This window comes from Schistocerca americana, chromosome 2, assembly GCF_021461395.2.
Source record: "Schistocerca americana isolate TAMUIC-IGC-003095 chromosome 2, iqSchAmer2.1, whole genome shotgun sequence".
In the NCBI taxonomy this organism is placed as follows: Eukaryota; Metazoa; Arthropoda; class Insecta; order Orthoptera; family Acrididae; genus Schistocerca; species Schistocerca americana.
Genome location: NC_060120.1, coordinates 264977903 through 264993110, shown reverse-complemented (window position 1 = coordinate 264993110; position 15208 = coordinate 264977903). Strand labels below are relative to the sequence as shown.

The window sequence follows — 15208 nt, the reverse complement described above, 5'->3', positions numbered from 1 at the left end:
TTGAGGGGTTTGAAACCCAGCAGTGTGTGGTCTATTTGGATGACATTATAGTGTTTTGAAGTAGTATGGAGCAACACAGACAGCAGTTAAGGGAAGTCTTTATGAGGTCAAGATCAGCTCGTTTGATGTTGAGCCTGGAGAAGTGTCATTTAGCATTATAAGAAGTAAAATATTTGGATCATATTATCAGTACGGATGGAGTGCAAACAGATCCGAGGTTGGTACAGGCTGTAAGGGATTTTCGGGAACCGAAAACAGTTAAGGAAGCGCAGTCATTCATCGGAATCTGCAATTTCTGTCGAAAGTTCGTGAAGGGTTTTGCAGATTTAGCACAGCCATTGACGCGATTGTTACGGAAGGGTGTGAAATTTGAATGGACAGAAGAGTGTCAGAAAGTGTTTGATAAACTGAAAGAACTGTTAACATCAAGTCCGGTTCTTGTGTTTCCAGATTTTGAAAAGGAGTTTATACTAGCATGCGATGCATCGAATCAAGCATTAGGGTGTGTTCTTGGTCAGGGAGTTGATGGGAAAGAACATCCTGTAGCCTATGCGTCTAGGCAATTGAATGCAGCAGAGAGGAATTACTCAACAACTAAGAGGGAGATGCTTAGCGTAATCTATAGAATCACATATTTTAAATGTTATTTAAAGGGAGAAGATTTCGGGTAGTGACAGATGATGCTGCATTGAAGTCGTTGTTGGGGTTGAAGGATCCATCCACTAGATTCGCTCGATGGGCTGTGAGGCTTGGTGAATTCGACTAAGAGGTGGTGCACAAGCCTGGGAAGAAGCACGGTAATGCAGATGCACTAAGTAGGAAGGTGGAAAAAGTAGAAGTCATAAGTTATGACCTAGCGGTATGGCAAGAATTACAGGACACTGACAACAATTGTAAACTGTATCGGACACAGCCACAATTTAACATGTATGATGGTCTTCTGTGCAGGGAAACGAAGTTAGGGCCAAGGGTAGTAGTGCCAGCGAAGTTGAGGGATGAGGTTTTAAATGAAGCACATGATCACGTGTTATCTGGTCATGGAGGGTGTAGAGTGACTAATAGGAGAGTGGCGGAGAGGTATTGGTGGAAAGGTAGAATAGGAGATGTAGATCAGTATGTCAAGAATTGTATACCATGTGCGCAGAGAGCAGATTTGACTCGGAAACAGATACAGCTACAACGATTACCGGAAGCGACATGTCCATTCTCTTTTCTGGGGACTGATGTCTTAGGACCTTTTAGGCGAACACCATTGGGGAACAGATTCGTTCTCACAATAACAGACCATTTTTTGAGGTATGTGGAGATGGTGGCTATGCCAAATCAACAGACAGCAATGGTCGCGCAAGCGTTAGTAAACAACTGGATTTTAAGTTTGGTGCACTGGAAACAATAATTACTGACCAAGGGACCAACTTCATGTCGGATTTAATGAAGGAACTGTGTAAACTATTAAATGTAAAGAAGTGGAGGATGAGCGTGTTGCATCCACAGGCCAACAGAAGGACAGAACGGGTCCACAGAACAATCGGGAAGATGCTGAGTTCTTAAGTGCATTCTCATCACCATCAGTGGGACGAGTATTTGAAGCATATTGTATGCGCATACAATGCAAAAGCCCATACAAATACCGGTTTGTCTCCATATGGGGTAGTGTACAGGCGAAAAATGCCATCACCGTTTGATTTAGTGAAGCTACAGAAAGGAAGTACTGGTGAATCTGTACGTCAATTTGCAAGGACAATTCGGGATGTTTGGAAATGAGTACAAAAGGTGAATACAAAGGCTTTGCAAAAGCAGGAAGAGGCAGTGAAGCGGAAAGGAAGTTTACCGCAGTATAGAGTGGGGCAATGAGTAATGCTGTCCCGTACCTATATGCAAAAAGGGAAAACAAAGAAGTTCCTCACGAGGTATCAAGAGCCATACCAAGTTGTTGAAACCACATCCCCTGTTAATGTTAAGCTTCAGCTGCCAACTGGAACGACGATAGTACACAGTGGACGGTTACGGCCATTTAAGGGTTGCCTGGATGTGATGCCAGGTATGTCATAGGAAGGAAAGAGGAAGAAAGAGAGAGTGAAGAGAGGTGCTAAGCACAGAGAAAACCAGGAATATAGAGTACAGCATGAAGTACACTATGCTTTGCGATCCAGAAAGTAGTAGAGTATTCATAGTTTTTGTTGTTTTTCTGGTTATGTATCATTGGGTTTGCATAGATTAATTAGGCATTGTGTTTTATAAATGTTTTCGTGTATTTTGAGTCTACTAGGGATATTAGTCTTTTGACGAGGGAGGAAGGGTGATGGTGATCCCTGTCTCAGGTCACTGAAAAGGGAAGTGTGGCGTCTGACGTATGTGGAGTGTTGTTGGAGGAGAAATCAAACGCAGTTCTGGATAGATAAATGCGTCGGAGTAAATTTTGCGGCAAAGCCATAATAAATATGTGTTGAATGGTGTTTAAATTTTTAGTTATTGACAGTGCTGGGTCAGGAAAGTCGTGTTTATTGCACCAGTTCATATAATGTAAATTTAAGGATGAAAGTAGTCACACAATCGGTGTTGAGTTTGGATCAAAAATAGTGAATGTTGGAGGAAAATCTATGAAGCTACAAATATGGGACATGCGCATGGTGCAGTTATTTTTAGCCAGGGGAAAATGAATTGACTCTCCAAGGAACATCGTGGAGCCAAAATTGAGCTTGCAATGGGTCGGAATGCACTGGATCTTCTCCATGTACGAGAAGTTAGTAGTAGTAGCAAGTTCTTTTGAGCGGGGAGCATTTTCAGACGCGAAACGTATAGAGCTCGAGGGGAACGGAAATTTAACCAGTGGAACTAAGGGAAACATAATAGGACCAACCTTCCACCTGCCAGTGTCAATTTCAGGAGTCATCCAATTGAATATTACGCAGCCACCGCTGTACTGGCCACAAGCCACTTTAGAGTTTTGCCAAGGCAGAATCTGACCTTGTTAAATCAAACTCTGGAGCCAGATCTGTTGAGATCCCTAAGCCAGTTCATTTTAGAGCAAGAGGGGCACATATCAGCAGAACAGCTTGTTCAACATGTCGCTCAGTACAGGGAAAGGCAACGGCAAATAACAATCATTTTGAGCACCTCTGTGCCAAGTGTCATCGCAGCCTTAACTCTGTTACGTGTTGTTTTCTTTCTGATCAGGCGGAGAGCTAATTCCAAAATTGAACCAAGGGCAGTCCAAGTCCCAGTGGATTGAGACGAGTAGGTAAGGGGCTGATCGATCAGTGGTCGTCCAGTAAGGAATTTTTACATTTGGTTTCATGTCATGGTTTTAAGAGGGCACTAGACCACATTTAAGTTTTCTAGTAGTAAGGAAGTATGCCATAGGTGCTGACCCAAACAAGTTAAGAGCTAGTTAATGGTCGACCCGGGAACCGGATCTTTCCGAAGAGGGGAATAATGTAGCGGCACCACCGTTTAGGACATGGAAAGTTAGCTTTATGCAATATTCTGAGCACACGTTACAGCCAGATGTTGGCCGGATTGCAGTGGGTTACGCATATCAGCAGTTGCGAAGCAAATAGAGGCCACAGGGGCATAGAACTGCCGGAGAAAGCACACGCGGCAGTTTGCATGGCTCAAGTTGCAGGCAGAAGGGGCCTACTGGCCAACCTAGCGTGTTATGAGTATGTCACGCGAAGCAGCGCAATTGGCAAAACTGAGGTGCACAGCCGAGTATAAATCAGTGCTGTTTTCTAACGAGATTCATTCAAGTGTGGCAGCTCTCTGCCAGCATACAAGGCCAGCTAGACACAGAATTGCACTGCATGGGCCACTGAGGTGCTGCCTCAGCATTGCAGGGCCCTGTGAAATAGACCAAGGTGTATGAGGGCACTGTGGTTGGAAACAATAAATCATTTGGAAAGTTCTCGCCGAGTTTTAATACAGCACCTCCTGGCACCCATCCACTACACATATCATTGCCTCACACTACAGCCGTTTATTCCAGAATTGGTCAGATGAGGCACAATGCTGCACACACCTCCACTAGAGAAGTTGTTGTCGGGTGTGGACTGAATAGGGAACGTGTGGCTGCCCAACTGACTGTGGTCGACGTTCATGGAAATGGATTGGGGATGGAACACTTGTGAAATGTAAATGCCTCTACAAATGAGGAAACTGGCGCAAATCATGATTATTTAAGAGATGAGATTTACTCTCTCCTGAAAACCATCAAAGAGCTGCTCCAAAATCTTCCAACCATCCTTGTGACAGCAGTGCAGACGACCCTTGCAGCCACCCACTAACAGGCAACACAGGCACACCATGTCTAAGATGGTTCGTGGCCTAACCATATGCAGATGGAATGCATACAGCATATGTTCCCAAGTAGGAGAGTTCCAGCAGTTCCTACGTGACGAGACAACTGATATCTGCCTTGTCCAGGAAACCTTCCTAAAATCTGGCATCCATGTGCGGTAGCAAATTTCATTTGTCACTGCACTAATCGGCTTACAGTGGGAGACGGTACTACCGTCTACATTAAGACCTCACTCAAACTGTATTTTGTGCAGCTCCCACAACTAGCAACAATCGAGACCACTGCTATTGCAGTAGAAATGACGTCAGGTTGGATTGTGTTCATTGCAGTTTATAGGCCTCCTGGAAGACTACTAGAATCCAGAGGTTTTACAGTTACTGTCTCTGCACAGTAAACTTTTTATTGTGAAAGACTTTAGTGCAAAACTCGCTGAGTGGCACTCCAGGGTAACAAGCAACAGTGGTTGCCATTTACTGTGTGTAATTTGGCAGCACAACGCGATAGTTCTAGGGCCGTATGACCTGATGCATTAGCCAAACAACGCACGCGTCTGCCCTAACATGCTCGACATTGCAGTGGTGAGGGGAGTCAGACACCTAACTACTACCACAAGTCGAGCGGCTCTCTCGACTGACTATCTTAAATTCATTTTCGATATAGAAAATGATGGTGTGGAGCCATCAGAATTATGGTGGTAACTAGGAAGAGTAAATTGGGAACAGTAGAGAGGACCTGCAAGGCTCTCTTGCTGCCATCCCAGACTCAGATATCATCGGTACAAACGAGACATTGAGGCAGCTTACAGTGGAAACACTCCGGGCTGTAGATGCTGCCACACCTAGGGGTACACAAAGGCCTTCTCACAGATCGCACCAGTTCCACCCTGAAGTATTACAAGCCATTTGAGACAAGAATAGGTTTTTTTGTGAGTGACAAATTACACGCCATTCTGCCACCAAATGCCACCTAAATCAGCTGCACCACGAAATAATGGTGGCAGTGGAAAACCACCAAAATCATGATTAGGCTGGCAAAGTAACCATGCTTCGCACTGAAGATGACTCTGCCTGGCTACTAACTAAACAATTCCTACCAAAAGGGCACTTTCTTCCTCCTCTGAAAGTCGGCGGAGCAGTTGTTTGCGAACCTGATGCAAAAGCCAATGTCTAGGCTGATTGCTTTGTGGACAACTTTACTCCAATAGCGGATGATTTAGATGAGCAGCACATGCAAATTGTACAACAACGGCTGTCCATTTTTCTTGCAGGTAATGCCATCAAACCTGTCACTGAGGAGGAAGTTGATGCTCAACTTCACTCTTTAAATACTAGGAAGGCCTGCAGCTGTGACCAGGTGGAAGCTCTTATGTTGAAACAACTCCCACCTGGTGCACTGTGACCTACCTCAAACGCTTTCAATTACGTTCTGTGGACTGTCATCTACCCCTACGCATGGAAACATACAGAGGTGGATGTCATTCCCATGCAAGGCAAAGACGCGAGGCTTCCTCAAAACTATCGGCCAATCACTCTGCTCCCTGTTTTGTCTAAAGCATTCGAATGAACTTATATCAAATGGCTCATGGAGCATGTGAACAGGGAGGGGGCTGATTCTCTCAGAGCAGTTCGGCTTCTGGCACAGCCACAGCACACAACACCAATTACTGCGTGTTTTTGAGGCCACGATGGAAGGCCTAGAGCATCGGAAATACTCAGGGGCAATACTTCTTGATGTCTCCAAGGCCTTTGACTGCACGTTGGCACGAGACGAGGGCCTCCTCTGCAAACTTTTTGTACAGGAGTTTCTGATGCTGCACGTCAGGCACATCTGCATGACCGAACTTACCCTGTTTGTGCCGAAGATGGCATCTCAAGTAATACGCCTATATGTGCTGGAGTGTTGCAGGGGTCAGTTCTCGGCCCCCTGCTGTACTCTCTGTATACAGCCGAGTACTCTCTGTATACAGCTGATGTACTGCACTCAGACAGAATATCCTTAGCATTGTATGCAGATGACACGACACTCTACACACATTCCCACACAATCGACATCACTCATTGCCATTCACAGGTGGCATGCGATATCCTAGGAGCCTGGGCTATGAAATGGCGTTGCAAGTTCAATGCCATGAAAAGCCAGGCTGTCACAATAACATGATGTAGATTGCTCGTGGACCTTCAACTGTTGCAAATCATGAGAGGCTCCATCCCCTAGTCTTGCGTGGCTAAGTATCTATGGGTAACTCTTGATAGGCATCTGAACTGGACGCCACATATTCGTGAGGTCTGGGGGTAAGCTCATACTTTCCCCGTATTAAATCTGGAATAAATACTTCCTTCACACTGTGGAATTACACTATCCCTAGCATAATTACACAGTCTGGAGGAAGCATTGCTGTATCTAGCACTGATCTGACCAGTGCTAGAATATGCATCCGCAATGTGGAGAAATATGCCTGATACCCATATTCATCATCTCCAAGGGGTGACTCACCTCGTACTTACTGCGAGACTACCTGACCAGGACCTTGCATGAGGAATCAGGAATCCCCATGATAAGGGATCACATAAAACAGATTGCCCATCGGCTCTGTGAAACATTGCAGCAGTCTGATAATTGGCTAGTTTCAAGTCTAGGAAACCAGCAGCCCAGACAACAGACCACCAGGTGGTCCAACACGCTTTGGCAGTGAGGCAGACTCAAGGCACACACATCAGTGCTCACAACACAGAGATAACAAACAAAACAGTTAGCCGCAAACAAAATACATTTCGAGGGAATGAAGGAACACTTTTACAAAACTTAGCCTGTGCAAAACTAACAGTTATAAATGCCTCTTAGGAAAGGGGCAGGTCAAGGACCAACCACAAGGGAGCACCCCCTTCACGGTCCAGTACTAAGTAGGACTGGAATAACTGAATCATGTTCTCCACCACGGTTTCGACTACCTATCACCCTGCTCTGAAATGAGAAATATGCTTCCCCTCCCACAGTGGTATTCTGTTACCCGCCAAATCTACCAATATCCTTATCCATCTCTGTTCCAGCTCTGATCCCAACCCCTTGCCTCATGTCTCATATCTCCAATCCCTTTAAAACACCTGGTTGCAAACCCTTCCCATACATCCCCCTACTACCACCTACTCCAGTTCTGCCATAGGCATCTCCTACCCTCTCAAAGGCAGGACCATCTGCAAAAGAGCCATTTGATCTAGCAACTTAGCTGACACGGTTCTGCAGCATTCTACACGAGCATGACTACCTACAAGCTGTTCGTCCACATGAATGGCCAGTATCAAGCTGTGAAGAACACAATCGCCAACAACTTCATTGTCAATGGGATGTTAAACTTTAATCTTCATTCCTTCTTTTTTGTGAAGAAGAGACAGATGACGACCTAGTTGCCAAATGTGCCACTCAACACGATGTGCTTGCATTCAGCTACTGTCACATCTGAATCCTTCTTGCCAACACCAGCTTTTCTGACCTGTGCAGCTGAGAGCCCTCCCTGCAAGACATCCTCCATGGCCTCAGCTGTCACTAGTCCCTGCGCTCCACCTGCCTAGTTGCCTTCCCTGTTCAAGTTCCAGCCACTTGCAGGTCTCCCTAGTGCATCTTCACAGTTATTTCTCCTTCTCAGCTTCTCTCCCCTCCCCACTCACTCTCAGCACAGCCTCATGATACTGCACCTAGCAGCCCATCATACTTCATATAATAATTTATTCTGTCAGGGTAACCTAATTACTGGAATATTCCTATTATCAGTTTCACCAGCTTGTCACCATCTTAAGAGGTGGTAGTTAATCCACAAATAGTTCCATTGTAACATTTAAAACTCAAGTTATATGCATTCTGACAGTCATGGAATAGTATAAAATATCTCAGTGAAATATGTATGTCATCACATGGTAAAAGAGACTACTGATACATTTTATAATTTTCATGATGCTCAGAACATATATAACTTGAGTTCTTATGTATTATGATGAAACTGTTTGTGGATGAAGTATCACATCTGAAGAGAGCAATAAATTGCCAAAACCAGTAATGTGAATATTGTAGTAATTTGATGGTTTTGGCACGGTAAATTGTTATATAAACATTTATAAGGTCATGTGCTTCCTGTCAACAATATGTGAATTCTTAAAAAAAAAAAGCCCAGCATCCTTTTCCCGACACATCCGCTTGCACCCACAGGCAACACTATTGTTTAATAATCATATACTAATGAGAAATGGTGTTACAAATTTAGCACAACTTGGCTGTACATTTTGTTAGAAGTTTAACACAATTTTAAAGTTGCATAGTGGTTTTTGTTACACATCAAGTGAACTCTACTGTGATAACAATTCATTGGTGTGATCTGTTTACCGTTACAAGGCGAGAACAAGGAAAAAAGTCATTAAAATTTCTAATGCATTAGTGAATAAGATAACATTAAGTTCTTTGAATATTCAGTCTGATAATGTGAATAAATGATAACTGTAGTGATTTATGATTCACCAGTGACTCAGAACATGAGAAACTTTCACATGACATTTGAACTCTGCATTGACCAATCTGTTTAGCACTGACCATTCTTTGTTTAAAAAGAAATGTGATCTACACATTAATTGATAATTTTTTCAGAAGTTGTCTTCTAAAACAGAAAATTCTTTAATGTTAAAGTGCCAGATGGCAATGAAGAAGAATTACAAACTGAGCCAACAATGAAGTGCATTTATAATGGATATGAACATACAGAAGGACAGTACCTATCAGTTGACTATCCTCTCTGTGTATTGTGTGTTTGTGAAAAGGGCTTTGATGGTAAGCAAATCCATGTTGATTTTTTTGTTACTCACTAAGTGATATAATAGTACTCAGATAAGATTACATATACAACTAACAGAAAAGAAAGACATTTTGGCAACATCTTGGAAATTCATTGATTGTACTTGAAATAAGAATAAATAGTAACTGTCCAATAACCCTTCAAAATATGACTGATTACATAATCAGCTGGGCCTTGAAGTGGGCCTGTCTTTCAATGCAAACAAGAGGCAACCATTATTATCAGCTGTGGGAACAATCTGGTCAATCTACAATCCATCCTCACTCACAAACAAACTGCACATCACTTTGGTGTCACTCTACTGTAGGTAACCTGTTTCAGTTATAATAAATCTCATCAACCTGAAACACAGACAACATAAGAAGTCGATACTCTGTGCTGCGTAATACCGTAAGGTATCTATGATGCGGTCAATGCTCATAGCTGCTGTGTAGCACCGTAATGTACCCATGCTGGATATCTTATGTTATTTCTGGGCACCAGCTTCTCATGCCATCTGTAATCTCAGTCTGATGATGGTTAGTATGATTGGAACAATTTCTGTTTTGGCCTGTTACTTTTTATCTTATTAGACACTATACATATTTTGTATGTGTGTATGTGTAAGCTGTGAAAACAGGAGCAATGGGCCTGGGACTGATACCACACACACCAGTGAATAACATCAGAACTTATTACTTCTTTATCATTCTTTTCAAGTTGTACCTTTCTTGTTCCATGGTTTGCCCTAGTACCATCAATATTGCAAAGACTGATCAGTGTGAAGAAGACTAGATACTTTTCTACCCTATCATTATCATCATAGGTGCAGCAACATAGCATCTCTCAAAACCAATAACCAGACTACTAAGACGTTACTTGGCAAATCGTGACAGTACTCATGTAATTCTAGGAATTCTGTATCCTCTCTGTAGCAGCTTGAGCTCAGTGACTCAAATGTCTTGGTCAGCTTCAATACAGTCTTTTGCTCAGCCATGTCATGCTATGGTGAGTCACAGCAATCTATCAGTAAGAAATTCAAGAGCAGGATAGTGGACGTCCTCATAAATGTATTAGCTTCCATCTGCTGCCTATTCACCGGATAATACTATGAAGATACAGATAGTATCAATATGGGAAGCCTCTCTTCAGCAGGTGCACCTGATCTCTTAATGGAGGAAACTGAAGAGAAGATACTAAAGTCATTAGTACTGATTCCAGTTTGATCCTTGAGAAATTTTCATAGCATATTTGGATGGGATACATTACAAGAGAACCTTTGCCACTTTTAACTCCCTTCACCCTATTCCTAATTGTATTTGCTCCCATATTGTTGTCATCAGCAACTGCAGTATGAGGTAGGACAGGGAGTAACTAATCACATGGCTCTCACCATTTTGGATAAAAATGCCTTGTCAATAAGTTACAGTACATATACCAGTTTTCTTTAGAAATGGATACTCTAAACCTGAGATGGAAAAATTGGTAGAAGCTGACCTTGTGGATGATCAGTTTGAGTACCTGAGATATGTAGGAAAATGAGGCAATACTGACCCTACGATTGGTATTAGTAGATATGATACAGAAAGATATACCTACTTTATAATCTGTAGATTTAAAAAAGCTTTCAACAAAGTTGATTGGACTACACTCTTTGAAATTCTGAGGGCAGCAGGGATAAAATACAAGGAGCAATGGTTTATTTACTATTTGTACAGAAACCAGCATGCAGTTATATGAGTCAACGAACATGAAATGGAAGCAGCGTGTAACATTATCCTATCTACCTGTGCTAATATACCTCTAGTAGCTGCACCTCCACTGAATCTAGCTGAAAAGTAAATGGCGACAGTAGGCTATATCAAATGGTATTGTCCACACCAGAGTGTGCTTTGATGTTAAATAACCTATTGTTTATTGCCTTATTAAGTCTCATTTACTAAAATTTATGTGCAGATAAAGAGCAAGACACATACTATACTCAACTTCCAGCATTGCAGTAGTTGTCTAGTTATTTTGATTATTTATAAACACTTTTGTTCTATTTCATCTAAAAGTTAGCAATTGGATATCTGTTTACATAGGAAAAATGATAGCAAAATTTTATATCACTGGTATTTTGCAATTAGCACAGTTTCTGAGTAATAAAGTTAAGCTGGCTAAGCCCTGAGGTGATATTCAAGCTTTTTGGTACTGTGAACATCATAAAATAACACTATTGAAGATATTTGGAAAAAAATGGGGAACTGGAAAGAATCCATTTGCTTTGTCACAAGTGGTTGAAAAGGGAATGAGACAGGCTTGTAACTTACCCCCAATGTTATTTCATCTATACAGTGAGCAAGCAGTAAAGGAAACCAAGGGGATATGAGGAGATGGAATTAAAGTTCAAGGAGAACAAATTAAATCTTCAAGGTTTGCCAGTGACACTGTAATTCAGTCAGAGGTGACAATGGATTTGGAAGAGCAGTTGAACAGAATGGACAGTGTCTTGAAAAGAGGTTATAAGATGGGCATCAACAAAAGTAAAATACATGTAGTGGAATGTAGCCAAATTAAATCAGGTGAGGCTGAACACTTACATTAGGAAATAGACATTAAAATTAGTAGATGAGTTTTGCTATTTGGGCAAGAAAACAACATGATGGCCAAAGTAGAGAGGTCATGAAATACAGACTGTCAATAGTAAGAAAGATGTTTGAAAAATAGGAATTTTTTAAAATCTAATACAAAGTTCAACAATGTTAAGAAAAGGAGAGATTGCTATTCACTGTAAAGATGACATATTGAGTTACAGACAGTCACAATAAAAAGACTGTTACACATAGAGCTTTTGGACAACATCCCTCACACCCATTGTCTTGACTCTATTGAACATGACCTCTACGACTGTCCTTCTGACTCCAAACCCACTACCTTAATCCTCATACACCTTACTAAATGAAGGGAAGTATTCAAACAAATTCACGGCACAGCCATGAGCACCCACATGGCACCCTCAGATGCTATCTTGTGTACGGGACATCTAGAGGAAACCCCTTCTAGCTTTCCAAAACCCCAAACTGCTGGTATGCTTAAGATTCATTGATGATATATTTATCATCTGGACTCAGGGCCAAGACACCCTGTCCTCATTTCTTCACAACTTCAACAAGTTTTCTCCCATTCACTTCACTTGTTCCTCTTAACCCAGTATACCAGCTCCAGGGATGGCATACCAGCAGTGACAAGAACTCCCTTGCCCAGAATTCTGAAATTCTCATAAAGTCCTCCATAGATAGGCACTATCCCCCAGAATTAGTCATCAGACAGATTTCCCTTGCTGTATCCCCACAAACCCCAATCTTCCCACCACCACTAAGATTCAGCTTTGTCACACAATACCACCCTGAACAAGAACAACTGAACCACATCCTCCATCAGGGCTTTGATTACCTATCACCGTGCCCTGAAATGAGGGACATCCTATCAAAGTTTCTTCCCACTCCTCCTGAAGTGGTGCTCTATCGCCCACCCAATCTCCACAACATCCTAGTCCACTTCTAAAGCACTCACAATCCCAACCCCTTGCCACAGTGACCATGTTCCTGTGGAAGAACCAGGTAAAAAACCTTCCCAGCCACCCACCCAGCACTTCCTAATCTAGTTTGTCACAGTCTTATCCTACCCCATCACAGGCCAGGCCACCTGTGAACACAGCTATGTCATACACCAGCTATGGTGCAGTTGTCACACACTTTGTATGTTGATACAACTACCAACCAGCTATTCACCAGGATGAATGTCCTCTGCAACACTGTTGCCGAGAAACAAAAGTGGACCACCTTGGGTACAACATGCAGCTGAACGTAACATGCTTGACTTCAAAGGTTGCTTCACAACCCAAGCCATCTGGATTCTCCCCACCACCACCACCAGCTTTTCTGAACTGGCCAGGTGAGAATTATCCATAAGATATATTCTCCACTCCCACAGTTATCCCAGCCTCAGCCTATGGTAACCAACTGTCACCACACCCTTGCTTATGTGTATGGGTGTTTTTTTCTTTTCTGAAGAAGGCTTTGGCCAAAAGCTCACTGTGTAACAGCCTTTTCATTGTGCCTATCTACAGCTCAGTGGTCATCTTTTACAGTGAGTAGCAGTCTGTCCTTTTCTTAACACTGCTGATACTCCTCTGAAAGCCTTTACTGAAGGTATTTGACAGAAGTGTAGACTTGTATGTAAGTTAAATGTGGATAGCAACTAGTACAGATGGGAAGAGAATACAGGCTTTTGAAATTTGATGTTAAAAAAGAATACTGATGACTAGATGGGTAGATCAACTAACTAATCAGGATTTACTGAATCAAAAAAAGAAATTTCTGGCACAACTTGATTAAAAAAAAGGGATCAGCTTAAAGGCCATATCCTGTGACATCAATGAATAGTCAGTTTGGTAATGTAGGGAAATAAGGGGGGACAGTAAAACTCGTAGAGGCCAATACATTAAGCAGATTGATATGGGTGTAGACTGCATCAGTTATTCAGAGATGAAGAAGCTTGTGCAGGACAGTTAGCATAGAGAGCTGCACAAAGCCATTCTCCATACTAAAGACCTTAACAACATGAAGCATGAAATCAAGTGCATTTCATATCTACATCTACACTCTGCAATTTTAGGGTTTCTTCCTGTTCCATTCAATTATGGAGTGCAGGAAGAATGATTGTTTGAATGCCTCTGCGAGAGCTGTAATTATTCTAATCTTATGCACACAATTCCTATGTAAGCGATACATAGGGGATTGTAGTATACCCCTAGCATCATCATTTAAAGCCGATTCTTGAAATTTTTTTAAAAGACTTTCTTGAGATAGTTTACATTATCTTCAAAAGTCTTCCAGTTCAGTCCCTTCAATATCTCTGTGTTCCATGGATCAAACAAACCTGTGACCATTCATGCTGCCCTTCTCTGTATATGTTCAATCTCCCCTGTTTGTGCTATTTGGTTCGGGTCCCACACACTTGAGCAATGTTCTGGAATCAGTTACACAAGTGATTTGTAAGCAATCTCTTTTGCAGACTGATTGCATTTCCCAAATATTCTACCAATAAACCGAGGTCTACCACCTGCTTTACCTATGACTGAACCTATATGATCATTCCATTTCATATCCCTATGAAGACCTACACTTAGGTATTTGTATGAGTTGGCCAATTCCAACAGTGGCACAGTGATATTATAGTCATAGGATATTATATTTTCTCATTTTGTAGAGTGCATGATTTTACTTTTATGAACATTTGAAGCAAGTTGTCAACCTTTGCAGCACTTTGAAAACTCTGAAATCTTATCAAGATCTGACTGAATATTTATTTGGCTTCTTTCTGATAGTTCTTCATTATAGATAAATGCTTCATCTGCAAAAAGAATGAGGTTACTATTAATATTGTCTGCAAGATCATTAACATACAACGTGGACAGCAAGGGTCCCAACACATTTCCCTGGAGAACATCTCAAGTTACTTCTATATCCGACAATGACTGTCCATCCAAGATAACATGCTGCATCCTCCCTACTAAAAAGTCCTCAATCCAGTCACAAATTGCCCTTGATACCGCAGTATGATTGTACTTTTGACAATAATCGTGGGCATGGTACTGAGTCAAATGCTTTCTGGAAATCAAGAAATACTGCAACTACCTGACTGCCTTGATCCAGTGCTTTCAGTATGTCATGTGACAGAAGTGTGAAATGGGTTTCACATTACCGATGTTTTCGGAAACCATGCTGGTTGGCAGTGAGGAGGTCAGTCTGTTCAAGATATCTCATTATGTTTGAGTTCATAATATGTTCTAAGATTCTACAACAAATTGATGTCCAGGATATTAGATGGTAATTTGCGAATTACTTCTACAACCCCTCTTGTAGATGGGTGTGACCTGTGCTTTTTTCCAAGAACTTGGCACAATTTTTTGTTCAAGCGATCTATAATAGATTACAGTTATAAGAGGGGCTAACTCAGCCACAAATTCAGAATATAATCTGACACGAATTGCATTGAGCCCCAGAACTTTGCTCAGTTCTAATTGACACTAATACTTATTTCATTCGTCTTTC

The 15208-nt window shown here is 41.9% G+C and overlaps 1 protein-coding gene across 2 annotated transcripts in view; it reads left to right on the top strand.

The window, feature by feature from the left end:
• The window catches only part of LOC124595690, a 108279-nt gene that overhangs the window by 45814 nt on the left and 47257 nt on the right, over window positions 1-15208 (top strand). For both annotated transcript variants that reach the window (XM_047134548.1, XM_047134547.1), the window contains exon 5: window positions 8966-9106. In XM_047134548.1, coding sequence (XP_046990504.1) covers window positions 8966-9106 — 141 coding nt within the window. The remainder of the gene's footprint in view (window positions 1-8965; window positions 9107-15208) is intronic.